The sequence below is a fragment of the Canis lupus genome, chromosome 16 (genome assembly GCF_003254725.2).
Source record: "Canis lupus dingo isolate Sandy chromosome 16, ASM325472v2, whole genome shotgun sequence".
Taxonomy (NCBI): Eukaryota; Metazoa; Chordata; class Mammalia; order Carnivora; family Canidae; genus Canis; species Canis lupus.
In genome coordinates this window covers 23,863,889-23,889,220 of record NC_064258.1, presented here as the reverse complement: position 1 = coordinate 23,889,220, position 25,332 = coordinate 23,863,889, and the positions used below count along the sequence as shown (strand labels likewise).

The 25,332-nt window shown below is 42.5% G+C and overlaps 2 protein-coding genes across 6 annotated transcripts in view; one reads left to right on the top strand and one right to left on the bottom strand.

Moving 5' to 3' along the window:
- Positions 1-8,168, bottom strand: part of RNF170 (ring finger protein 170) — a 28,756-nt gene extending 20,588 nt beyond the window's left edge. Inside the window, exons 1-3 of one of the 5 annotated variants that reach the window (XM_025443521.3) lie at positions 7,932-8,168; positions 2,113-2,188; positions 1,096-1,239 (exon numbers count right to left, since the gene is read on the bottom strand). In XM_025443521.3, the coding sequence (XP_025299306.1) occupies positions 1,096-1,232 (137 nt within the window). In that variant the 5' untranslated portion in view covers positions 1,233-1,239; positions 2,113-2,188; positions 7,932-8,168. Of the gene's footprint in view, positions 1-1,095; positions 1,240-2,112; positions 2,189-7,931 lie in introns of those variants that run through there. The other 4 variants (XM_025443472.3, XM_025443574.3, XM_049095025.1 and 1 more) reach the window with 4 other exon arrangements.
- A 115-nt stretch (positions 8,169-8,283) lies between these two features.
- The window catches only part of HOOK3 (hook microtubule tethering protein 3), a 116,418-nt gene continuing 99,369 nt past the window's right edge, over positions 8,284-25,332 (top strand). The window contains exons 1-2 of the mRNA XM_025444110.3: positions 8,284-8,594; positions 23,604-23,689. Coding sequence (XP_025299895.1) covers positions 8,538-8,594; positions 23,604-23,689 — 143 coding nt within the window. The 5' untranslated portion in view covers positions 8,284-8,537. The remainder of the gene's footprint in view (positions 8,595-23,603; positions 23,690-25,332) is intronic.

Sequence of the window (25,332 nt, the reverse complement as noted above, 5' to 3'; positions counted from 1 at the left end):
AATATGGACTGCTATATGTACATAGGATGTTATATATGAATCTCATGGTAAACACAAACCAAAAGCCTATAATAGGTACACAAAACATAAAGAGAAAGGAATTCAAGCAAACACACACAAAAAAATCATCAAATCAAGAGGGAAGCAAAAGAAAGAAAAAAAACAACAAAAACAACTAGAGAACCACTGATAAAATGGCAGTACCTACAGACCTATCAATAATTACTTTTTATTTGTATTATTTTTTCATCATAGTAAGTGTACTTACTCTTTAATCCCCATCACCTATTTCATCCATCCCCTAAACAACCTCCCTTTTGGTAACCATCAGTTTGTTCTCTATAGTCAAAACTTATGCAAGGGCAGCCCAGGTGGCTCAGCGGTTTAGTGCTGCCTTCAGCCCAGGGCATGATCCCCGAGACCCCGGATCGGGTCCCACATCAGGCTCCCTGCCTGGAGCCTGTTTCTCCCTCTGCCTGTGTCTCTGCACCTCTCTCTCTCTCTCTCTCTCTCTCTCTGTGTCTCTCATGAATAAGTAAAATCTTAAAAAAAAAAAATGAGAGGAAGATTAAACTGCTCTTTAAAAAAAAAATTTTCCTTAGAGACTTATGCTATCCCTAACCCCTCCCCAACTTGAAAGTATATAATCTGTCATCTGTCACAACCCTCGAGCAGCTCTTTCTGCCCACGATCCTGTCCCCATGCCTTAATAAAACCACCTTTTTGAGGGCATCTGGGTGGCTCAGTGGGTTAAGTGTCTGCCTTAAGCTCAGGTCATGATCCCAGGGTCCTAGGATTAAGCCCCACATAGGGCTCCCTTGTCTCTCCCTTTCCCCCTCACCCTGCTTGTGTTCACTTGCTCTATCAAATAAGTAATAAAATCTTAACAAAAACAAAACATCTTTTTTTTCCACTGATGACATCTCAAGAATTCTTTCTTGGCCATTAGCTCCAAACGCCAACATTTCCACATCACAATCACTGAGGTCTATTACTCACTTTTCTAAATGAAGTACTGAAAATTATTAGAAGCAGTCAGAAAGCAGTGGCCTTTGCAAATATACATTATTTCAATATTTTGGCCTTTAGTCTCACCTGAAAAGTGCATATACCAGGGTAGCAATCAAAGCGAAACTGACCACAACTGCCACAAGTACTTGGTCACTTACTCCTTCTATGACTGAATCATCATCCAATTTCAAACTTTGAACTTCACCTTGATATTTGGCCATTCCAAGTCTAAAAGATAAAGAAACAGACAAAAGTTACAAATGACACAGTGAAAATGAATATACTAATCAAAACAACAAAAATATAACTCACTTCTAATGTATTTAATTTTTTTAAAGCACCCATTTAAGGAAATTGCATTAAGTACAACTCCAGTGGGAATTCTCCCGTTGAGTTCTTTTTTTTTTTTTTTTTTTTTCGTTGAGTTCTTTAAAATTTGCCAGACACATTATCTGGAGGAGTACAAAATTCTTTAAGATTTTATTTATTTATTCATAAGAGACACAGAGAGGCAGAGACTTAGGAAGAGGGAGAAGCAGGCTCCCTGCGAGGAGCCAATGAGGGACTCATCCCCCCCACCAAGAGCGAGCCAAAGGCAGAGGCTCAACCGATGAGTCACCCAGGTGTCCCAGGAGTATAAAATTCTATCTCCTTCAATCAATTAATTTATCATCTACTTACATTTTTTAAAAACAAATTTTTAAAAAATACCCTTTATTCTTCAAGCTCTGTTCCTTTAATCTTAAGGCAAAAAAGATATTCCTCACGGCCAGCGCTCTTCTCATTCTTAAATAGCAAATCAGTTCTCCAGGTAAATCAGATCTCTCTTCACCCTCACAGCACTACCTGTGTCCTAGAATGTACCAATTTCGGATTGGGAAGGTAATATATTCTCTTCTTCTGTAAACGTTCCTGTGTTATCTAGCATAGTGCCCTGCACACAGTAGGGCCTAATAAATGTATATTTAAACACAAGTGACTTACCTTACTTAAAATGTTAGTAACTTGAAAAGTAGAAGATATCAGGCTATAAGATATTTATGTCTATACTATGATTAGTTGAATTAGTGAAAATTCTACTTGAAAAACTATTAGCCTCACCTGGGACTAAGCTCAGCATATGGTTCAGAATTCTTTGAACTGTCTGGAATATGGAATCACTCTGAGGCTGCATTTCCTTATGAAGAGAAAGGGGAGGATATGAAACTCTCCTTCCCATACACTAAGCTTGAGAAAAATGGTAATACCCAATTTCTATAGGTATGAAGGGAAATAACCCAAACTATATCAGAGTCCAAGAATCACAGATAATTTATATTTTTCACATTGCAAAACAGAAAAATTTAGTCTCATAAGACACCTAAAGGAAAATAAAGGAAATAAACATATATGACTATTCATAATTAAAATAAAATTCTGTATATACATATATATATAAATAAATATATAACTTATGGCACTAAAAAGCTTTATTCATTAACCTAGCAAGTCTCTGTTAAGAGGAAACTTTGTGAAAGTCTAACACCTATGAAAAGAATCCAAATTGGTTGCTAATAAGGAAATTACCTTATGGAAGAAACCAAAGCAAACAGATCAAAGGCAGTTTCCATCAGCTTTACACATAGTAATTGCCTAATATATCAGGAACTTTCTAATGATAGGTTTCAAATAACCATCATGAAGGCCACACACCAGGAAACTCAGAGAGCAGCTCTAACTTCATTATTTTCATTCAAAAGAATAGTCAAATGAACTGCCAATAGAAACTGAACAAACAGCCCCAAGTAATCTAGGGGTGAGCCATGTAATAAATTTAGGTATTTATTTTATCAGGTTTCCTCCTTTTATTTATTTTTTTAAGATTTTATTTTTTTTTTAATTATTTATTTATTATTTATTTATGATAGTCACAGAGAGAGAGAGAGAGAGAGAAGCAGAGACATAGGCAGAGGGAGAAGCAGGCTCCATGCACCGGGAGCCCAACGTGGGATTCGATCCCGGGTCTCCAGGATCACGCCCCGGGCCAAAGGCAGGTGCTAAGCCGCTGCACCACCCAGGGATCCCTTTAAGTAATCTCTAAGCCTAACATGGGGCTCGAACCCACAACCCTGAGACCAAGAGTTTTAGGCTCCAATTACTAAGCCAGCCAGACGCCTCAGCAGGTTTCTCTTTTAAAATTAGAGATACTTTGTACAGCTGTGTCAAGAATCCTAGGGGCAGGGAGAATTACTTGCAGCTTCACAAAGGTAACCAAATGTTATCCCCTTGTGTCAAGATTTCCAGTCTTTTAACTACTGATCTAATTACTTCACAGAGTTTTAAGGTTTTTCCCTAGGGTATAAATTTACTACTAAAGGAGAGCAGAATTTGTCACCCCAAAATATGATTTTGTCTTGTGAGTTACGTTATTTAAAAAAAAAAAAAAGACAGCAAAGAAAGGAAAAGTTCTGAAAACCAAGGAGAAGTTATGCTTTTGTAAAAGACATTTACAAGGGAAATCCCCATTTGTAAGGGGATCTCTATATATACCAGCACTAAATCCCTAGAAACTTATGAATGGAGGAGGCACAGACTTAGAACAACTTTACCCTTGTTTACTGTGCTTTTCCTGGTAACCTCCCATAACCCTGTTCCTCCACCCCCAAGGTCTTTCGTTTGTCTTTAGCTGAAAGTGGTATTTAATGTGATGGCTTGGGCCCTTTGGGGGTTACTCAGTTTTCCGGAGTACCTTGCAAGTACATGGGAAATAAACAAATTATTAAGCTTCAGGGCACCTGGCTGGCTCAGTCAGTGGAACGTGTGACTCTTGATCTTGAGGGTTAGGAGTTTGATCCCCATGTTGGTTGTAGAGATTACTTAAAAATAAAATCTTTAAAAAATTTTTTTTAAGCTTCTGGTTTTTTCCTGCTAACGTCTTCTATTACTAGTGAGTCTCAGCCAGGAACATAATAGGGTAGAGGGATATTCCCTTCCCCCCTCCTTGTATTTTTTTTTAATGGGTTACATTTGTTTCTGTGCTCTGCCAAGCGTAATCAATGGTAATGTGACTAAATTCCACTGTACAAATCATACGTTTTTTCCATTCTGCTGTATATTTAACTTCTTTGCAAATAAGGTACTGCTTATGATATTGCTTCAAGCACATTTCCAAGAGCTCAGAGATCCAGGATACTTTAAGTACTGCAGAGCCATATAATGTTTTTTGCATCATTTTATAGCAGAGGTTCCCAATTTATTGAAATGCAGAGTTATTTTATTTTATTTTTGCAGAGTTACTTTTTATTTCCACAAACGCTGGTTTCCCCAAAGAAAGTGGGCTGAGAGAGGGGAGGTGGGGAAATTGCTGCTAAGTTTCTGGAGACAAGGGAGATCCCAGCTAAACCCTGAGCTCTCCCATGAAGAACTACGAAGAGCTGACCTTGTGAGGAGCTTCCAATAGATCAACTTCCACTAGTAGTTTTTCTTATAATCAGAGTTTTAAAATGGAACTGTAGGAGTTAATAGCTCAAAAATGAGGTATTGTATCATCATTCTCAGTTTAATAAGATGATCTAAGATTATAGAGAATGAATTAAAAAATTGTTTCTACTCCAACTTTTGCTTTATATAGTCAGGTTTTGTCTAGACCAGAACTGTGCTGCTGGTTTTGCTCACTGGCACAGGCTCTGAACTGAAGCCTAAGCACTGCTGCTTGGAAACTAACAGCCCAGATTTTAGATCCAGTTCAACTACAACTGTATCCTCACTTTATTAATCTCTAAGGATCTTTCATTTTCTGCAGAATGTAAAAACTGGGCTTGAGGATTTCTTAAGTTCCTTCCCCCATTTCAAATATGAAAATAAGAGTTACCAGTACTTCATTTTTACTATTTGAGATTCACAGAAACAAAACACCATAGATCTTGGAAACTGGTATAATTGATAGAAGCCTAAAGAGGAACTGGTTTCTAGCTTCGGTTTTGCTATTGATTAACTAGCTAAGTTTAATTGAAGAGTAGCTTAATAGATCAGAGAAGCATAGGCTTTGGAGTCAGACAACTGTGTACTTATGTAAAGTTTGCATCTCAGCTTCCTCATATGCTAAAATATATAAAATTAATTTTAACTATATCAAATGCCCACTTTTAAGTAACCTCTATGCCCAACATGGGCTTGAACTCACAATACTGAAATCAAGAGTTATAGCCAGGTGCCTGGTTGCCTATGGCACCAGACAGGTATCCCTCAAATGCTCACTTTTTTGACCAAAAATAAAATAAAATAAAAATAAATTTTAAAAAAGCTGTTTTATGGGGTTTATAACAAGATAATGAAGGTAAAGAATTTAGTATATTGCTTGGCACATCATATAGGTGCTCAGTAAATGGAAACTATAATATTTTGATTACTATTTTTTAATAGATTTTATTTTTTAAACCAACTGAGCCAGCCAATCACCCTTGATTACTATTATTAACAATTGTCAAGAAACATTATAAAACTTAACCATGCCTTCTCCATAGCTGCACTATGTTGCATCTCAAATTCTGTTTAACCAAAGCTCTAAGTATGCATTCCTTGGGAAGACAGCATAAACTTGGGAACACTGCCACACAGGACACTATTATGTTTATTTAAATCTGGTAAACAGCTATACAAATAAATAAGTCTGATAATCAGCCATTGATGAGAACTAGTCCCCAACTAACTAGAGTAAGAGACAGCTAAGACAAGCTGCACTCACCTCTCTCCTTAGTCTTTTCCAAAACTTTCAGAAAAAAAAATTAAGAATAGGGAAAGGTAGGAAATTCCATAACTTCCAAAGGAGAAACTCAGTGTTTTTTAACCCAAGTTCATGTAGAAACACGACCATCACATGATTTCTGCAATTACTCACATTCAAGAAGTTTTTAATATAATTTCCTTCATTGAGAGCAACTGGAGCCACAAATGAAATCTCAAGTACACTGCAGTATCATATATACATGTACTGCGGGTGAGCAGTCAAGACTGAAAATGGAAGCTTAGGTCATGTGTGTCAAAGCCTTGAAAACCTGAACAGCTGGAGTGAAGGTGTTCACAACACCACAGTCCCTCCAGAGCAGGCTAGCATCTTGTTCTTGACTTCCAAAGACATGTTGCAGGTGAGTCAGGTTTAAGCCAATGTAACATATACTTATTGACTTTACGTGCCTAACAAGGGTAATGGTCATTAACATGCTAGGGATTCTGTGGAAACAACCTAATGTGGAATGTAGGAACTCTGGTTTGACCGAGACCCAGACGCACCAACAGAGGAAACAAGAGCAGGTGAGACATACTTATTTCTAAAGATTTCTCCTCCCTTGGTGTAGGGAAGATTTTTTTTTTTTTAACACCACTGAGAAGACTTCAGGTCAGTTTTTTACATTTACAGAATGATAAATTCATCACACGTGAAATGTTAATTGGTACTTTGTAAAGCATCATTAAAAACTCACTCCAGGGGCACCCCCGGTGGCGCAGCGGTTTAGAGCCGCCTGCAGCCCGGGGTCTGATCCTGGAGACCCAGGATCGAGTCCCACGTCAGGCTCCCTGCATGGAGCCCGCTTCTCCCTCTGCCTGTGTCTCTGCCTTTCAGTCTCTCTCTCTCTCTGAATAAATAAATTAAAAAAAAAAAAAAAAAAAAACCTCACTCCAGGGACACCTGGGTGGCGGTTGAGCGTCTGACTTTGGCTCAGGAAGTGATCCTGGAGATCGAGATGAGTCCCACATCCGGCTCCCAGCACGGAGCCTGCCTCTCTTTATGTCTCTCGTGAATAAATAAGTAAAATCTTAAAAAAACGAAACAACTCACTTCAGTTCTGAATGTTCAATGACAAAACCTACTCCTGATGGGAAAAGAGGGGCTCCAGGAACTCGCAAACCAAAGTAAAGATGTGCTCTAGAAGTTGTTTGCTGCCCTCCAAATAAGTTTGGCATTATCGGGTAAAGTTAATGCATTCCCTGTAACTCAACGATTCTCCTAGGACTCCAAGGCATATATCCTAAGAAAGCCCCCTACACCTTTGCACTAGTATCCAGGTGTTTTTAGTAGCCTCAGCGGAACAACAAAAGTCCATGAACAGAATGGATACCCTATTATACGATGAAATACTAGACAGCAATGAAAATTACCTACAGATGTATACAAATTTACCATTAATTTAAAGCCACACAATACACTGATCCCACTCCTAAAAGTACAAAAGCAAAGTACTATATTGTTCAGGCATGCATACACAAGCAGGAAAATGAGCATCCTCGAAGTCAGCCTAGGGAGGGAATCGTTCTCAGGACGCAGAGTAGGTGTGGGTATGACTCCTGAGCTATGGACAGTGTCCTTCTGTTTTTACCTGGGTGTTAGTTACTATCTTCTCTAAGCATGTACTTTTCTGCATGTTTTATCGCCTACAAATACACGGGGACCTCGCGCACACCCACCCTCCTCTGGACAGGTGGGCGCTGGCGGGCCACCCTGCAAACCCCGAGAAGGCCAACGCCTGGTCTGCACCAGGACACAGGCCCGAGGGCCGCCGAGGTCCTCGCGCACCAACACCTGGCGCACACCCCGCCCTGCTCAAGCAGCCCAAGTTTCCGGGGAGTCGAGGCTCCCCGCGACCCCGGGAGGACCGGCCGGCCGTCCTCCCCAGGCAAGCACCGAGCACCGCGAGCCGTGTGCCAACCGCGTCCGCCCCGCCCCGCCCTGCCCCTGCCGCCGGGACTCCGGGCTCAGCGCCGGGGTTCCCGGAGGAAGGCGGCGCCCCCGGCCCAGAAGCCCGGAGGCGCCCCCGGGGCAGCCCGCCCACGCCAGAGCCCGGCCGGCAGCTCCCGCGGGCCCGGATCCGGGTGGGCGTGGCCGGCCGCGACCCGGCGGCCGCGGAGGGGGAGGGGAGGGGAGGGGAGGGGGAGGGGGCGCGTACCTCTCCAGCGCAGAGGATACCTCGCCAGTTCCCGGTGACAGAGAACAGAGGCTATTTCCGGGCACGGCCCCCGCCACCCCTCCCGGGCAACCACTAGCCGTCCCTTTTTTAATTTGGAGTGCGGACACAGGCGCACGCGCACTGCCGCGCTTCCGTGAGGCTGCGGGCGGACGGCGGAGGGGCACCCGCCGCCGCCTCAGCCGCCGCCAGGGCCCGGCGCGTGCGCGCGGGGACACGCAGGGGGCCGGCGTCGGGGCGCGCGCGGGGCGGGGAGGCGGGCCGGCCGGGCCGATTGTGCGCAGTGGCTCGGCGGCCGCGACTCCGGCCAGGGCCGGCGCTCTCCGGGGGCGGGGACGCGGGGCTGCGGGCGTGGCCGGGGGCGCGCGCGGCGGGCGCGCGGTCCCGAGTGAGCGAGGAAGGAGGGGCGGCGGGGGTGACGGTGCTGGAGCCGCTGGCGGCGCCGGGGCGGTAGTCGGCGGCCCGGGCCTGCGGACGAGGTGGGCCGGAGGCCAGGTCAGCCGCCCGGACCCTCCGACGCAGCCCCGCACCGAGCGGCGGCGATTTCTGGCGAGGTGGGGAGGCGCTGCCAAGCCCCAGCCGGGGAAGATGTTCAACGTGGAGTCGGTGGAGCGGGTGGAGCTGTGCGAGAGCCTTCTCACTTGGGTATGTGATGCCTGGCGGGGACCCCCTCCCCCAGGCCTCCTTTCCGGGATCCCCCACGCCCGTCGCGGGGGGCGAGCGCCGAGGGCGGCGGTGCCGTCACATCCGGGGCCTGGGGCGGGCGGGGCCGGGGGACGCCGGTGCGGGCCGCGTCTACGCGGGCGGCCGGGCGGGGCGGGGGGCGGCGGGCGGCGGGCTGCGGGCAGGGCCCGGGTCCGAGGGAAACTTGCCGGGCTCGGTTGTCGGCTGCCCTCCGGATGGAGCCACCCCGGCGCAGGCGGCACCGGGTCCGGGTTGTTGGCGGCGGCGGCTTGCGCGGCGGGGACCCCGAGGCGCCCGCGGGCTCCGCGGCCGGGAGAGGCCCTCGGGAGCTTTGTTGTAGCGCCCCGGAGCTCGGAGGGCGAGCCGGGCCCGCCGCGGGAGGACGCTGCTCGGCAGGGAGGGCCGGAGGAACACGGAAGGGCGCCCACACCCGGCATTCAAGGTGCGAGATGCGCTGCCGAGGTACTTATTAGCGTAGTAGATAAACAAACCTGGAAGATACGTGCAAATCAGCAACGGAACTCGACATTTTGGGGCGACGCTCTGGACCCACGACCTTAAATTACTAAACACATTGACGTCGTCACGTTTTGAATGTGTGTTCAGTTCTGCTGCTAGGAATTGTGCCTCTCGCAGCCTCTTTGAGAGCCGGTGATGAAACCCAGGCTTCGTGTTTCACAGAACTTGGTGTCAGTTTTCGGGGCGGGGGGGGCGGGGGTTGGGGGGTTGTAGAGGTCTGCAGAGTCACGGGATAAACCTAGTGCTTTTTCCAGGAGTTTTACTCATTGCTAAAAACGTTAAATGTAATTTCTAGGATAAGAGACGACTACATCTATGACTCCTGGGGTGACTACAGCGTTTGGGGTTCATGTTAAAGATGAGATATAGATGTCAAAGATGCTGTTCGGCGGTTCCTTGAGTTCAGATCCCTGAAGTATACATTTCGCCTTCCTGTGTGGGGGCACTTAGGTGAAAAGGTTGGAAAAGCTTTGCCTTAGGTAGGTTGCAACAAAGGTGGTGTAAATAAATACTCTTGAGACTTTCATAATGTGTCAAGAATCAAATCGTGCGCTTTGATACATGCTGTAACTTTGATGTTAGGCTATTCTTGGGAGTTGAGGCTGTTTTGTTTTTGGTTTTTTGCAATAATATATACTAACCATACAGCATGCAAATGTAATGGGGTCCATCTTCAGACGAGAAGATGGGTTTACCTACCTGCTCTATTTTAGGGAAAACTGATAAGCTGCATAATGTGGCCAAGGCAGGGAAGAGATAAAAGAATGAATGACCACATTTTTTGATACTGTGGAAGGAATAGATTTGGCAGAGGTTGTAAACAGAAGATTGAGGATCTTAAGATGTGCCTTTTTGAGTCTGTACAAGCAAGTTCTTCCCTCAATGCTAGAAAAAGGCAACACGGCAACGATGAGGAAGTTAGCTAACTGAACCTGACGTAGGGCTTCATTGTTTAAAGTCTAGAAAGACAAGTCTTGAAAACAGGCTCATTTGAAGGGCATCTGCAAAAAGATGGTGATTCATTGCACTTACTTGGGTGACAAAGTTTGAAGGGATGCTAACAGAAGCACACAGTATGAGAGCATCTATGTAGAATCTGGCAAATATCAAGAAAACAAAATCCAGGTTATCAGAGAGGTCAGGGAATATGACATTGTAGAAAAGGATTTTTGAAATGTCACTGGAAGGCTCATCAAGAAAAATTTTTGGAGAAAATTTTCAAGAACAACCAGAGGGCAGATTCTACACAAAGATGTACAGTTCTAAGATTTGGAAACATTTTAAAACCTTGTGCATTGAAATGTTTCAAAATAAAGTTGAGTTTAAATGTTGGATTCTCTTTAAGTTGTCATTATAAAAAGCAGAGTAAGTGTTTACGCAGAAAATGTTTGAGGTAGCTAAAAGTGTACGTTTGGTCTAGTAGTTCCCCTCATATCTGGAGGCCAGCCTGTGTTGAAAACAATTCCAAAACTGAGTGTAAGGGGGAAAAAACGTATGCAGTACGCTCTAAAGAAAGACTCCGTCGGTGTGCTTAGCTGGCTCAGTGAGTAAAGCATGTGATGGCATGGAGCCTACTTGGGAAGACTCCCATTTGGACTAATTTACTCTACATAAACTTTTAGCCACCTTGGCCATATGAATTCTGTGCACACCGAAGGTTAGGAAGTGCCTGCTACACTCAGCAAGATACATATAGTTGCCAGTGTGACCTAGAAGATCTAAGAACTGAAAGCTCATTCTTGGAGCTGACAGCCTTACAGAATTCAAGAGCCTCCATGCTCATTATTGAAGATCATAATTAGATCTTGAATATCAAAAGTTTGTTTTCACTACATAGCATTTAGTACTAGATAGGAGGAATTCTTCCACTGGAAATAGTTAAAATAAGAAAGCCTTGGGACGCCTGGGTGGTTCAGTGGTTGAGTGTCTGCCCTTGACTCTGGGCATGATCTCGGAGTCTAGGGATCTAGTCCCGCGTCGGGCTCCCTACATGGAGCCTGCTTCTCCCTCTGCCTATGTCTCTGCCTCTCTCTCTGTGTCTCTCATGAATAAATAAATAAATATCTTTAAAAAAGAAAGCCTCAGGCACTTTAAAGGCATGACTATTAGTACCTATCCAGAATTAATTTCTGTGGACTTCGAATTGCCTTGAATGCTGCATAATATTTCTATTTATACTAGCCCAAGAATCAAATGTTCCAAATTTTTGTTGAAAGAGGAATGCTTAGGAAAAAAAAGTATCTTCCTACCAGTGGAAAACACCTTAAGTTTAAATTCCAAATCAGAGTTTATGCAGCAAGCAAGTTCAGCAGGATGTGCTTGAAAATTTACACTCTACCTCCTCTCCCCATCCTCTGAGTCAAATTATATTCTTACCTGTTAAAGAAAATCTACCTTGCATATTATACTTTCAGGCTTAATTTCTTGAACTTTACATGAAAAGATTGCTCTTTCCTAAGTTTTAGAGATTGAAAAACCAGAAAGAATCTGGAATGCTACCAGTTAATGGCAAGAAGCTAAGTGGGAAAAGAATCATCACATAGGCTCAGTACATTTCGTCTGAGAAGCCCAGCAACATTAGCGTATCCATGTAGTTTTCATATTAGTTAGCAGCCGATAAAATGCATTCTAGTTTATAGACTTGGGGAAGGTATGATTATTTGTGATGGTATCTCCCACATTCCATTCTGTCTGATCTACCTAATTCCATTCTATCAACAATTTTTTTTCTGTGATGGAGGAATAAATCAACGTATAGAAGTTAAAGTACAAAAAAAGCGTAATTTTTTTTTTTTTTAAGATTTTATTTATTTATTCATGATAGATACAGAGAGGGGCAGAGACACAGGCAGAAGGAGAAGCAGGCTCCATTCAGGGAGCCCGACGCGGGACTCCATCCCGGGACTCCAGGATGACCCTGGGCTGACGGTGGCGCTAAATCGCTGAGCCACCCGGGCTGCCCAAAAGTGTAATTTTTCTTTTTTAAAAATTGAGGATCAATATAAAATGATAAGAGCATAGGTTCTGACATGGGCTATCGGTTCAAATCGTATTTTTGTTTCATACTAAATGTAGGTGACTTTGGATAGCATAACTTTATCTCTCTTTTTTTTTAAGATATTTATTCACTGATCCTCAATTTTTAAAAAAGAAAAATTACACCTCTGGCACAGAGAAAAGGCAGAAACAGACAGAGGAGGAAGGCCCCCCGCAGGGACCCCGTGTGTGGGAGTTGATCCCTGGTCGCTGAGCCACCCAGGTGTCCCTATCTGTTTCAATTGCATTCCTTCCAGTGGTTCTTTTTTTTTTTTAAATAAATTTATTTTTTATTGGTGTTCAATTTGCCAACATATAGAATAACACCCAGTGCTCATCCCATCAAGTGCCCCCGTCACCCAGTCACCCCCACCCCTCGCCCACCTCCCCTTCTACCACCCCTAGTTCGTTTCCAAGAGTTAGAAGTCTCTTGTATTCTGTCTCCCTTTCTGATATTTCCCACTCATTTTTTCTCTTTTCCCCTCTATTCCCTTTCACTATTTTTTATATTCCCCAAATGAATGAGACCATATAATGTTTGTCCTTCTCCGATTGACTTATTTCACTCAGCATAATAGTCTCCAGTTCCATCCACGTCGAAGCAAATGGTGGGTATTTGTCATTTCTAAAGGCTGAGTAATATTCCATTGTATACATAGACCACATCTTCTTTATCCATTCATCTTTCGATGGACACCGAGGCTCCTTCCACAGTTTGGCTATTGTGGCCATTGCTTCTATAAACATCGGGGTGCGGGTGTCCCGGCGTTTAACTGCATCTGTATCTTTGAGGTAAATCCCCAGCAGTGCAATTGCTGGGTCGTAGGGCAGATCTATTTTTAACTGTTTGAGGAACCTCCACACAGTTTTCCAGAGTGGCTGCACCAGTTCACATTCCCTCCAACAGTGCAGGAGGGTCCTTCCAGTGGTTCTTATACTTTAGTGTATTGATTAACATTGTTGGAGGGCTCATTAAAACACAAATGCTAGGCCCCATGTCCAGGGTTTATAATTTAGTAGGTCTGGGCTGGGGCCTGAGATTCTGATTTCTAACAAGTTTCCAGGTAATGCTCTTGTTAGTGGCCTGGGGACCATACTCTGAGAATCACAACTCTAGAGCAGGGATTTTTAATTTTAGCATTATTGACATTGGGGTTAGATGATTCTTTGTGGCAGTACTCTGCATTGTTGAACGTTTAAAAGTAACACCCCGGGGGAGGAGCAAGATGGCGGAAGAGTAGGGTCTCCAAATCACCTGTCTCCACCAAACTACCTAGAAAACCTTCAAATTATCCGGAAAATCTATGAATTCGGCCTGAGATTTAAAGAGAGACCAGCTGGAATGCTACAGTGAGAAGAGTTTGCGCATCTATCAAGGTAGGAAGACGGGGAAAAAGAAATAAAGGAACAAAGGCCTCCAAGGGGGAGGGGCCCCGCGAGGAGCCGGGCTGAGGCCGGGGCGAGTGTCCCCAGGACAGGAGAGCCCCGTCCCGGAGGAGCAGGAGCTGCACCGACCTTCCCGGGCGGAAAGGGGCTCGCGGGGAGTTGGAGCAGGACCCAGGAGGGCGGGGATGCCCTCGGGCTCCCAGGGACAGTAACAGCAACTGCGCGCCCAGGAGAGTGCGCCGAGCTCCCTAAGGGCTGCAGCGCGCACGGCGGGACCCGGCGGGACCCGGAGCAGCTGAAGGGGCTCGGGCGGCGGCTCCGCGGAGGGGGCTGCGCGGCCCCGGGAGCAGCTCGGAGGGGCTCGGGCAGAGGAAGAGGCTCCGTGCAGAGGGGGCTGCGCGGTTCCAGGAGCAGCTCGGAGGGGCTTGGGCGGCAGCTCCGCGGAGGGGGCTGCACGGCCCGGGAGCGCGAATCCACCAGCGCAGGCCCCGGAGCACAGGGCGCCCGGACACAGCCCAGGATCCGGCCTCCCCCGGGACAGGCAGAGACCGGGAGGGCCCAGGACAGCAAGGACGCTCCTGCCCCAGCTGAGCAGATCAGCGGCCCCGCCCCGGAGCCTCCAGGCCCTGCAGACGGAGAGCTCCGGAGTTCCTGCCGGAGCTGAATCCAGGTTTCCAGAGCTGCCCCGCCACTGGGGCTGTTCCTCCTGCGGCCTCACGGGGTAAACAACCCCCACCGAGCCCTGCACCAGGCAGGGGCACAGCAGCTCCCCCAACTGCTAACACCTGAAAATCAGCACAGCAGGCCCCTCCCCCAGAACACCAGCTAGACGGACAACTTCCAGGAGAAGCCAAGGGACTTAAAGAACACAGAATCAGAAGATACTCCCCGGTGGTTCTTTTTTTGTTTGTTTGTTTTTGTTTTTGTTTTGTTTTGTTTTGCTTTTTGATTTGTTTCCTTCCCCCACCCCCTTTTTTTCTCCTTTCTTTTTCTTTCTCTTTTTCTTCTTTTTTTTTTTTTCGTTTTTTTTTCTTTTTCTTCCCTTTTTTTTCTCTTTCTCTTTTCTTTCCTTCTTTCTCTCCTCTCTTTTTCTCTTTTTCCCAATACAACTTGCTTTTGGCCACTCTGCACTGAGCAAAATGACTAGAAGGAAAACCTCACCTCAAAAGAAAAAATCAGAAACAGTCCTCTCTCCCACAGAGTTACAAAATCTGGATTACAATTCAATGTCAGAAAGCCAATTCAGAAGCACTATTATACAGCTACTGGTGGCTCTAGAAAAAAGTATAAAGGACTCAAGAGACTTCATGACTGCAGAATTTAGAGCTAATCAGGCAGAAATTAAAAATCAATTGAATGAGATGCAATCCAAACTAGAAGTCCTAACGACGAGGATTAACGAGGTGGAAGAACGAGTGAGTGACCTAGAAGACAAGTTGATAGCAAAGAGGGAAACTGAGGAAAAAAGAGACAAACAATTAAAAGACCATGAAGATAGATTAAGGGAAATAAACGACAGCCTGAGGAAGAAAAACCTACGTTTAATTGGGGTTCCCGAGGGCGCCGAAAGGGCCAGAGGGCCAGAATATGTATTTGAACAAATTCTAGCTGAAAACTTTCCTAATCTGGGAAGGGAAACAGGCATTCAGATCCAGGAAATAGAGAGATCCCCCCCTAAAATCAATAAAAACCGTTCAACACCTTGACATTTAATTGTGAAGCTTGCAAATTCCAAAGATAAAGAGAAGATCCTTAAAGCAGCAAGAGACAAGAAATCCCTGACTTTTATGGGGAGGAGTATTAGGGTAACAGCAGACCTCTCCACAGAGACCTGGCAGGCCAGAAAGGGCTGGCAGGATATATTCAGGGTCCTATGTGAGAAGAACATGCAACCAAGAATACTTTATCCAGCAAGGCTCTCATTCAAAATGGAAGGAGAGATAAAGAGCTTCCAAGACAGGCAGCAACTAAAAGAATATGCGACCTCCAAACCAGCTCTGCAAGAAATTTTAAGGGGGCCTCTTAAAATTCCCCTTTAAGAAGAAGTTCAGTGGAACAGTCCACAAAAACAAAGACTGAATAGATATCATGATGACACTAAACTCATATCTCTCAATAGTAACTCTGAATGTGAACGGGCTTAATGACCCCATCAAAAGGCGCAGGGTTTCAGACTGGATAAAAAAGCAGGACCCATCTATTTGCTGTCTACAAGAGACTCATTTTAGACAGAAGGACACCTACAGCCTGAAAATAAAAGGTTGGAGAACCATTTACCATTCGAATGGTCCTCAAAAGAAAGCAGGGGTAGCCATCCTTATATCAGATAAACTAAAATTTACCCCAAAGACTGTAGTGAGAGATGAAGAGGGACACTATATCATACTTAAAGGATCTATTCAACAAGAGGACTTAACAATCCTCAATATATATGCTCTGAATGTGGGAGCTGCCAAATATATAAATCAATTATTAACCAAAGTGAAGAAATACTTAGATAATAATACACTTATACTTGGTGACTTCAATCTAGCTCTTTCTATACTCGATAGGTCTTCTAAGCAAAACATCTCCAAAGAAACGAGAGCTTTAAATGATACACTGGACCAGATGGATTTCACAGATATCTACAGAACTTTACATCCAAACTCAACTGAATACACATTCTTCTCAAGCGCACATGGAACTTTCTCCAGAATAGACCACATATTGGGTCACAAATCGGGTCTGAACCGATACCAAAAGATTGGGATCGTCCCCTGCATATTCTCAGACCATAATGCCTTGAAATTAGAACTAAATCACAACAAGAAGTTTGGAAGGACCTCAAACACATGGAGGTTAAGGACCATCCTGCTAAAAGATAAAAGGGTCAACCAGGAAATTAAGGAAGAATTAAAAAGATTCATGGAAACTAATGAGAATGAAGATACAACCGTTCAAAATCTTTGGGATGCAGCAAAAGCAGTCCTAAGGGGGAAATACATCGCAATACAAGCATCCATTCAAAAACTGGAAAGAACTCAAATACAAAAGCTAACCTTACACATAAAGGAGCTAGAGAAAAAACAGCAAATAGATCCTACACCCAAGAGAAGAAGGGAGTTAATAAAGATTCGAGCAGAACTCAACGAAATCGAGACCAGAAGAACTGTGGAACAGATCAACAGAACCAGGAGTTGGTTCTTTGAAGGAATTAATAAGATAGATAAACCATTAGCCAGCCTTATTAAAAAGAAGAGAGAGAAGACTCAAATTAATAAAATCATAAATGAGAAAGGAGAGATCACTACCAACACCAAGGAAATACAAACGATTTTAAAAACATATTATGAACAGCTATACGCCAATAAATTAGGCAATCTAGAAGAAATGGACGCATTCCTGGAAAGCCACAAACTACCAAAACTGGAACAGGAAGAAATAGAAAACCTGAACAGGCCAATAACCAGGGAGGAAATTGAAGCAGTCATCAAAAACCTCCCAAGACACAAGAGTCCAGGGCCAGATGGCTTCCCAGGAGAATTTTATCAAATGTTTAAAGAAGAAATCATACCTATTCTCCTAAAGCTGTTTGGAAAGATAGAAAGAGATGGAGTACTTCCAAATTCATTCTATGAAGCCAGCATCACCTTAATTCCAAAGCCAGACAAAGACCCCGCCAAAAAGGAGAATTACAGACCAATATCCCTGATGAACATGGATGCAAAAATTCTCAACAAGATACTGGCCAATAGGATCCAACAGTACATTAAGAAGATTATTCACCATGACCAAGTAGGATTTATCCCTGGGACACAAGGCTGGTTCAACACCCGTAAAATGAATCAATGATTCATCATATCAGCAAGAGAAAAACCAAGAACCGTATGATCCTCTCATTGGATGCAGAGAAAGCATTTGACAAAATACAGCATCCATTCCTGATCAAAACTCTTCAGAGTGTAGGGATAGAGGGAACATTCCTCGACATCTTAAAAGCCATCTACGAAATGCCCACAGCAAATATCATTCTCAATGGGGAAGCACTGGGAGCCTTTCCCCTAAGATCAGGAACAAGACAGGGATGTCCACTCACCACTGCTATTCAACATAGTACTGAAAGTCCTAGCCTCAGCAATCAGACAACAAAAAGACATTAAAGGCATTCAAATTGGCAAAGAAGAAGTCAAACTCTCCCTCTTCGCCGATGACATGATACTCTACATAGAAAACCCAAAAGTCTCCACCCCAAGATTGCTAGAACTCATACAGCAATTCGGTAGCGTGGCAGGATACAAAATCAATGCCCAGAAGTCAGTGGCATTTCTATACACTAACAATGAGACTGAAGAAAGAGAAATTAAGGAGTCAATCCCATTTACAATTGCACCCAAAAGCATAAGATACCTAGGAATAAACCTCACCAAAGATGTAAAGGATCTATACCCTCAAAACTATAGAACACTTCTGAAAGAAATTGAGGAAGACACAAAGAGATGGAAAAATATTCCATGCTCATGGATTGGCAGAATTAATATTGTGAAAATGTCAATGTTACCCAGGGCAATTTACACGTTTAATGCAATCCCTATTAAAATACCATGGACTTTCTGCAGAGAGTTAGAACAAATTATTTTAAGATTTGTGTGGAATCAGAAAAGACCCCGAATAGCCAGGGGAATTTTAAAAAAGAAAACCATAGCTGGGGGCATCACAATGCCAGATTTCAGGTTGTACTACAAAGCTGTGGTCATCAAGACAGTGTGGTACTGGCACAAAAACAGACACATAGATCAGTGGAACAGAATAGAGAATCCAGAAGTGGACCCTGAACTTTATGGGCAACTAATATTCGATAAAGGAGGAAAGACTATCCATTGGAAGAAAGACAGTCTCTTCAATAAATGGTGCTGGGAAAATTGGACATCCACATGCAGAAGAATGAAACTAGACCACTCTCTTGCACCATACACAAAGATCAACTCAAAATGGATGAAAGATCTAAATGTGAGACAAGATTCCATCAAAATCCTAGAGAAGAACACAGGCAACACCCTTTTTGAACTCGGCCATAGTAACTTCTTGCAAGATACATCCACGAAGGCAAAAGAAACAAAAGCAAAAATGAACTATTGGGACTTCATCAAGATAAGAAGCTTTTGCACAGCAAAGGATACAGTCAACAAAACTAAAAGACAACCTACAGAATGGGAGAAGATATTTGAAATGACTATCAGATAAAGGGCTAGTTTCCAAGATCTATAAAGAACTTATTAAACTCAACACCAAAGAAACAAACAATCCAATCATGAAATGGGCAAAAGACATGAACAGAAATCTCACAGAGGAAGACATAGACATGGCCAACATGCATATGAGAAAATGCTCTGCATCACTTGCCATCAGGGAAATACAAATCAAAACTACAATGAGATACCACCTCACACCAGTGAGAATGGGGAAAATTAACAAGGCAGGAAACAACAAATGTTGGAGAGGATGCGGAGAAAAGGGAACCCTCTTACACTGTTGGTGGGAATGTGAACTGGTGCAGCCACTCTGGAAAACTGTGTGGAGGTTCCTCAAACAGTTAAAAATAGACCTGCCCTACGACCCAGCAATTGCACTGTTGGGGATTTACCCCAAAGAGACAAATGCAATGAAACGCCGGGACACCTGCACCCCGATGTTTCTAGCAGCAATGGCCACGATAGCCAAACTGTGGAAGGAGCCTTGGTGTCCAACGAAAGATGAATGGATAAAGAAGATGTGGTTTATGTATACAATGGAATATTACTCAGCTATTAGAAATGACAAATACCCACCATTTGCTTCAACGTGGATGGAACTGGAGGGTATTATGCTGAGTGAAGTAAGTCAGTCGGAGAAGGACAAACATTATATGTTCTCATTCATTTGGGGAATATAAATAATAGTGAAAGGGAAAATAAGGGAAGGGAGAAGAAATGTGTGGGAAATATCAGAAAGGGAGACAGAACGTAAAGACTGCTAACTCTGGGAAACGAACTAGGGGTGGTAGAAGGGGAGGAGGGCGGGGGGTGGGAGTGAATGGGTGACGGGCACTGGGTGTTATTCTGTATGTTAGTAAATTGAACACCAATAAAAAAAAAAAATAAAAGTAACACCCCCCCATGAATGAATGAATGAATGAATGAATGAATGAATGAAGCAAGCATCCCTGGCCTCTACCTACTAGATGCCAATAACACATGCCTATTTGTTAAAATCAAAAATGTGTCATAGGGTGCAAAATCACCTCTGGTTGAGAACTGCTCTAGAGATAGTAATTCCAGGTGATCTCATGCTTTACTTTTCTCATGCTTTGGGGGAGGATGAGATGGAGGCTGGGTGATGTTAATAGAGCTTCTCAGAATTGAGAGGTTAGGATCTTTCAGGTAGAATATCACACCTTAATGCACTTAGGTATAATTATCTTTAAATTTTACCATGCTACTGTTGCAACACATCCTGTAGATGTTAACACAGTTTATGAGAACTGGTAGATGATAGATTTTTTTTTTTTAATTCACATACCTAAAATCCATCCTTTAAAATAAGTGTGCAGTTCAATGATTTGTAGTATGATCACAAGGTTGTTCAACCATTACTACTACCTAATTCTAAAAACATTTTTATCATCCTGAAAGGAAACTCCATAAAGATAGATTTTCTTTGAGATCTGCTTTACTTTCATCTCAAAGCACAGGTGGATATCATAGCCTTCATCATCAACTATTTACCTTAAGAGCCAATACAGAGAAAGTAATTGTTTAGAAGCCATATTAATAATCATAATATAGTTTTTTCTAAGTCCCAAAGAGAAACAGAATTTTAGTACTAAATTATTTGCATTATTGAAGAATTACTTTATGTTTTTCTTCTAATTGGCCAGAGACACTTTTCTAATCTGCTTTGGATAAGAGGGTTACAAATGTCTAACCAGTGTCCCATTGCATAAGAATTATTTGATGACCTTGTTAAGTGTCAATTCTCAGCCTTTTGCAGCTTCCCAGATGATTCTGAGGTGCACCAGGTTTGGGAACTGCTACTTTAGACTTAGCACAGTACCTAATGTACATTCATTTTCTCATTTATTCCTTTACCAACACACCTCTCCATAAGGTATTTTTCCCAATTGCTAGATTTAAAAACTCACATTGAGAGAGGTAAAGTGGCACACTCAGGTTCACACAGCAAATTAGGAGCAAAGCTGGGATAGAATAAGTTCATTACATTCAAATGCTCACTGAGGGCTTATTCTATGTCAGACATTGTGCTAAGATTAGAGGTGAAGAGATACTAAATGAGTTGTGGCCCTCACTGCTGCCTCTTTTTCATTCTAAACCTACAAGAAAGAGATTGATTTATCAACTGTAAAATGAAAGCAGGTGCTTATCTCTTTTTAAACTACATTGTTACCACATTACTATTGAGAAGGTAGCTGGAGATAATGTAGAATAAGATTTAATATCAGTTCCTACAGATGATGTTTATTTGTTCCGTTTATTCATTTACTAATTATTTATTAAAACTTTACCAGGAATGATGTTAGTGTTAGGGAATGGCTTCTTTTTATTGCCTCTCCCAAACGGAGTAAGAACCACTTGTTATGTGATCTTTAGGATAATTCCCTTAGTTTCCATCACCAAAACCATCACTACTCACAAGACTCTCCTGTATAGAATACATAAAGTAGGTACTGACTGCGTTTATCAGTAGCTTTTTTTTTTAAAGATTTATAAATGATACAATATAGAGAAGTAGACACCTACTGTTACGAAGTGAGAAAATTACTAGAACCGAATTAATAGAATTGAGGACAGTTTGTCAGTATATATCAAAAACCTTAAAATGTGCATATACTTTGACCCAGTAATTTCATTTCTGAGTGTGTAACCTGATAAAAATTTGTGAGAAGAATTGAGTATTTTTCCCAACATTTCCATTGTCTCTACTTGGTTTGACCTCAGCTATGTTAATACTGTAAACCTACTAAAATGGGTTTCTGTGCCTCTTTCCCTCCAATCCTTTCTTCATACCGCATCCAGGATCTTTATACAGTGCAAATCTCATTGCCTCAGTCTCCTGCTTGGATTCCTTTGCTTATTGCCTCCTCGGTCCCCGCCCCCCACAGTTGCTGTTAGGATAAAGTTCTGACATGGCTTATGAAGTTTTGCACAGTGATGCCCCATCTTTCACAATTATATTCTTTAACCTCTTCCATCTCTTCCTGTTCCCACCCCCCATCCCATGCCAAGCTGTTTCTCATTCTTAGATTGCTTCTCCCTGTCACTTCTAACCTTTGTGTTGGTGTTTGCACATCCTGTCATTCTCTTTCATTTTGCTAAACTATAAACTGTGCAAGAGCATGGCCTGCATCTGTCTTTTCTCAATGATTTATTCCTTCTAAGTCTTGGTTGCACTACCGAGTAGAATCATTGTTGGCTCAGGTGTATTATCTTATGGAAATAATTTCTATTTCTCAACCATGTCATACTGATCAGTGCAAATTTAGTTGGGTGTTTTGTTTTTTGCAAAGTTAGATCTAATTCAGAATACATTTAAAATCAGAATTGAATATCTAATTTCAACTAGTGAATGTGACTTCTACATCTGTATAGAGGTATTTTGGTTTTGGTTTTGAGTAAAAGAAGTCTCAACCTGGCCAGTCTTTTTTTTTTTCTTTTTTTTTTTTTTTCTTTTAAGATTTTATTTATTTATTCATGAGAGAGACACAGAGAGAGGTAGAGGGAGAAGCAGGCCTCTCATGGGGAGCCCGATGTGGGACCTGATCCCATAACTCCGGGATCATGCCCTTAGCCAAATGCAGGTGCTCAACCACTGAGCCACCCAGGTGTCCCTCAACCTGGCTAGGTTTTTTTTTTTTTTTTTTTTTTTTTTTTTTAGGATTTATTTATTCATGAAAGACACAAGCTGAGAGAAAAAGGCAGAGGCAGAGGCATAGACAGAGGGAGAAGCTGGCTTCTTGCAGGGAGCCCAGTGTGGGACTAGATCCCAATCGCTGAGCCACCCAGATGTCCTGTCAACCTGGCCAGTCTTAAACGAGTTTATCTCACATAATAGGCTTTACGGTTTTTTGTAATTCAGTGGCTCAATTTTGGCCTCAAGGACCTAGTTCTTTGTATCCGTCTTTGTCATACACTGCATTGGCCTCATCCTAAAATGTATTCCATTAAGAGCCCTAATATGACTGCTGGTGGCATTTGAGGTAACATACTTGTTCACATCAAGAGGAGATTGGCTTTTCTTTCCTAGAAACTCAAGTTTAAGCATCACTCTGCAGCTCTTTGGTTCAGATTGTCTTTGCCCTGTGAGTCCTAAGTCAATCACTAGTAGAGGGGATGAAGGTACCATGACTTGCTTAGATTGATTATCTGTGAGCAGAATGGATGCTGGGATGTCACTAAGTATCCACCACAATTTCTTTACTACCCAAAGGGAAAAATTACAATGAGAACCTGCAGGTGGGACGCCAAGATGGCTCAGTGGTTGAGTATCTGCCTTTGGCTCAGTGCATGATCCTGGGGTCCTGGGATCAGGTCCCCGTCAGGCCCCCTGCAGGGAGCCTGCTTCTCCCTGTGCCTGTGTCTCTCTGCCTCTCTCATGAATAAGTAAATAAAATCTTTAAAAAAAAAAAAAAAAAAGAGAGAGAGAACCTGTAGGAAATTTCCCATAAGGGAAAACTTTTCCAACTTTTTTGCTTTTTAAAATTTATTCCATGGGACACCTGGGTGGCTCTGTGGTTGAGCGCCTGCCTTCAGCTAAGGGCGTGATCCTGGAGTCCCGGAATTGAGTCCCACATAAGGCTCCCTGCATGGAGCCTGCTTCTCCCTCTGCCTATGTCTCTGCCTCTCCCTTTCTGTGTCTCTCATGAATAAATAAAAATCTTAAAAAAAAATTTATTCCACTCCCAAGATGAGATCACAAAAAGAAACCTATAAACTCTGTATGGTTAACCATGGAATCTCCCCTCTAACCCTCCTCGCTCTTTTTCTCCCCACCCAGATCCAGACATTTAACGTGGATGCACCATGCCAGACCGTAGAAGATTTAACGAATGGGGTTGTGATGGCCCAGGTTCTTCAAAAAATGTAAGAATAAATTGCTTTATCTTTTTGTATGTTCTTATATGTGAATATTTATTAGATTGAAAACGTGGACAAAAAATAAATTTACATGAAGTGTGTGTTACATGTAGAATAAGAACTGTAAATGTCAGTGATAATTTTGTTGGCATATCCTTTAGGTGCAGATTGACTGGCTGAAGGTTTAATTAAAGGTATAATTATTATAACATGCCACTGGTTTTGGCATAATTATTTGCTCTTGTGTTTCTCAGCATAAACTTGGCAGAAATTTTCATGTCCAGTGATGAGATTTTCTCATTGTAGAAGAATTTAGAGGCTTACTCCCTCTTTTTTAAGGATTTTGCTCAAATGTTATCAGTGAGGCCTTCCCTGACCACTCATAAAATAAGTGACTACCATTCATCTATGCTCCGTTTATATCCCTTTTAACCTTTTATGTTCTTCTCAAAGGTATGTAACACCATTTTATATGTTCATTTGTTTTGTGCTGCTTCCCTCCCCACCACCCATGTATATATACACACAGTGTAAGATTCACACAGGTGCAGAGAATTTGTTTTGTTCACCATTGTATCCTATCATAATGTTTTATTTTTAGTTGAATCAGATGATAATGTCCTTTGTAGATCACAAATGGCTAAATATGATCAGTTTTTCATGATTCAGCCTTCATTATGGTTACTTATGTCTACCAAATGAAAGAATGACATACTTATTTGAGATATATGAAACATACCTGATTCTTCTAAGTACTTGAAAAAATAGATGGTAAAGTTGATATTGTATGACTATTTCCAACTTTTGACTTAGGAAATTTTTAAATAAAACTTGTAAATTTAAGGAATCTTTAGGTTTGATGTGATTTGGGGTATACTTTAGTCTTTTGAAGCACTGAGCTCTTAGTAGGCTTTGTGATTTGCATATGAGTAAAAAGATTTCCTGCAGTTTTGTTAAGAATCAATATGAACAGTAAATGAATTCTTGCTCTTGTTCACTTTGCAGTGAGCTACATAGAATTGTCCATCTGAAACACAGTTCAGATGCCTACATTTCAGAAAATCTGCATGTCTTTAGAACTAGGGACTCATGCTTGAAAACTACCTTGCTATTGCTTTTGTCTGTAAGTACATGGCACACCTCTCCAGATACATAGGTACACAGACTTTTTGGTGGAGCTTGAAGGCTCATTTGAAACCTGATCATTCTTAGTTCTAGCACCCTGAGAACAGTAATCTGCTGATTTTCATGGTCACTTCTGTGTGGTGCCCTAATAATTTTTAGCGTTTGAATGGTCTCGAGAGTTTCACTGAAGCTAAGTAAGCTTTCCAGGTATGTGTCAGTAAATGAATTTTTTATTTAAGTTAGGGTAGGATTTCTGTCATTTGCAGAAACCAGGAGAAGAAGGACCATACGTATATATTGTTTTACCAAATCAAGATTATAGCATACATGATGTTGTGCAAAGTGATTAATTTACCAAGGTCTTGTAGACCTATTTCTTATCAGTACTTAGTTTTTGACCTTTTTTCCTCCCAAAATGTTGCCTTTTTTTCCTTTTGTTACAGTAAAACATATACAGAAAAGTATACTTAAAAAATTATGAATTCGTGTGTGCATATGCGCATCTGTATAACCATCACCCAGGT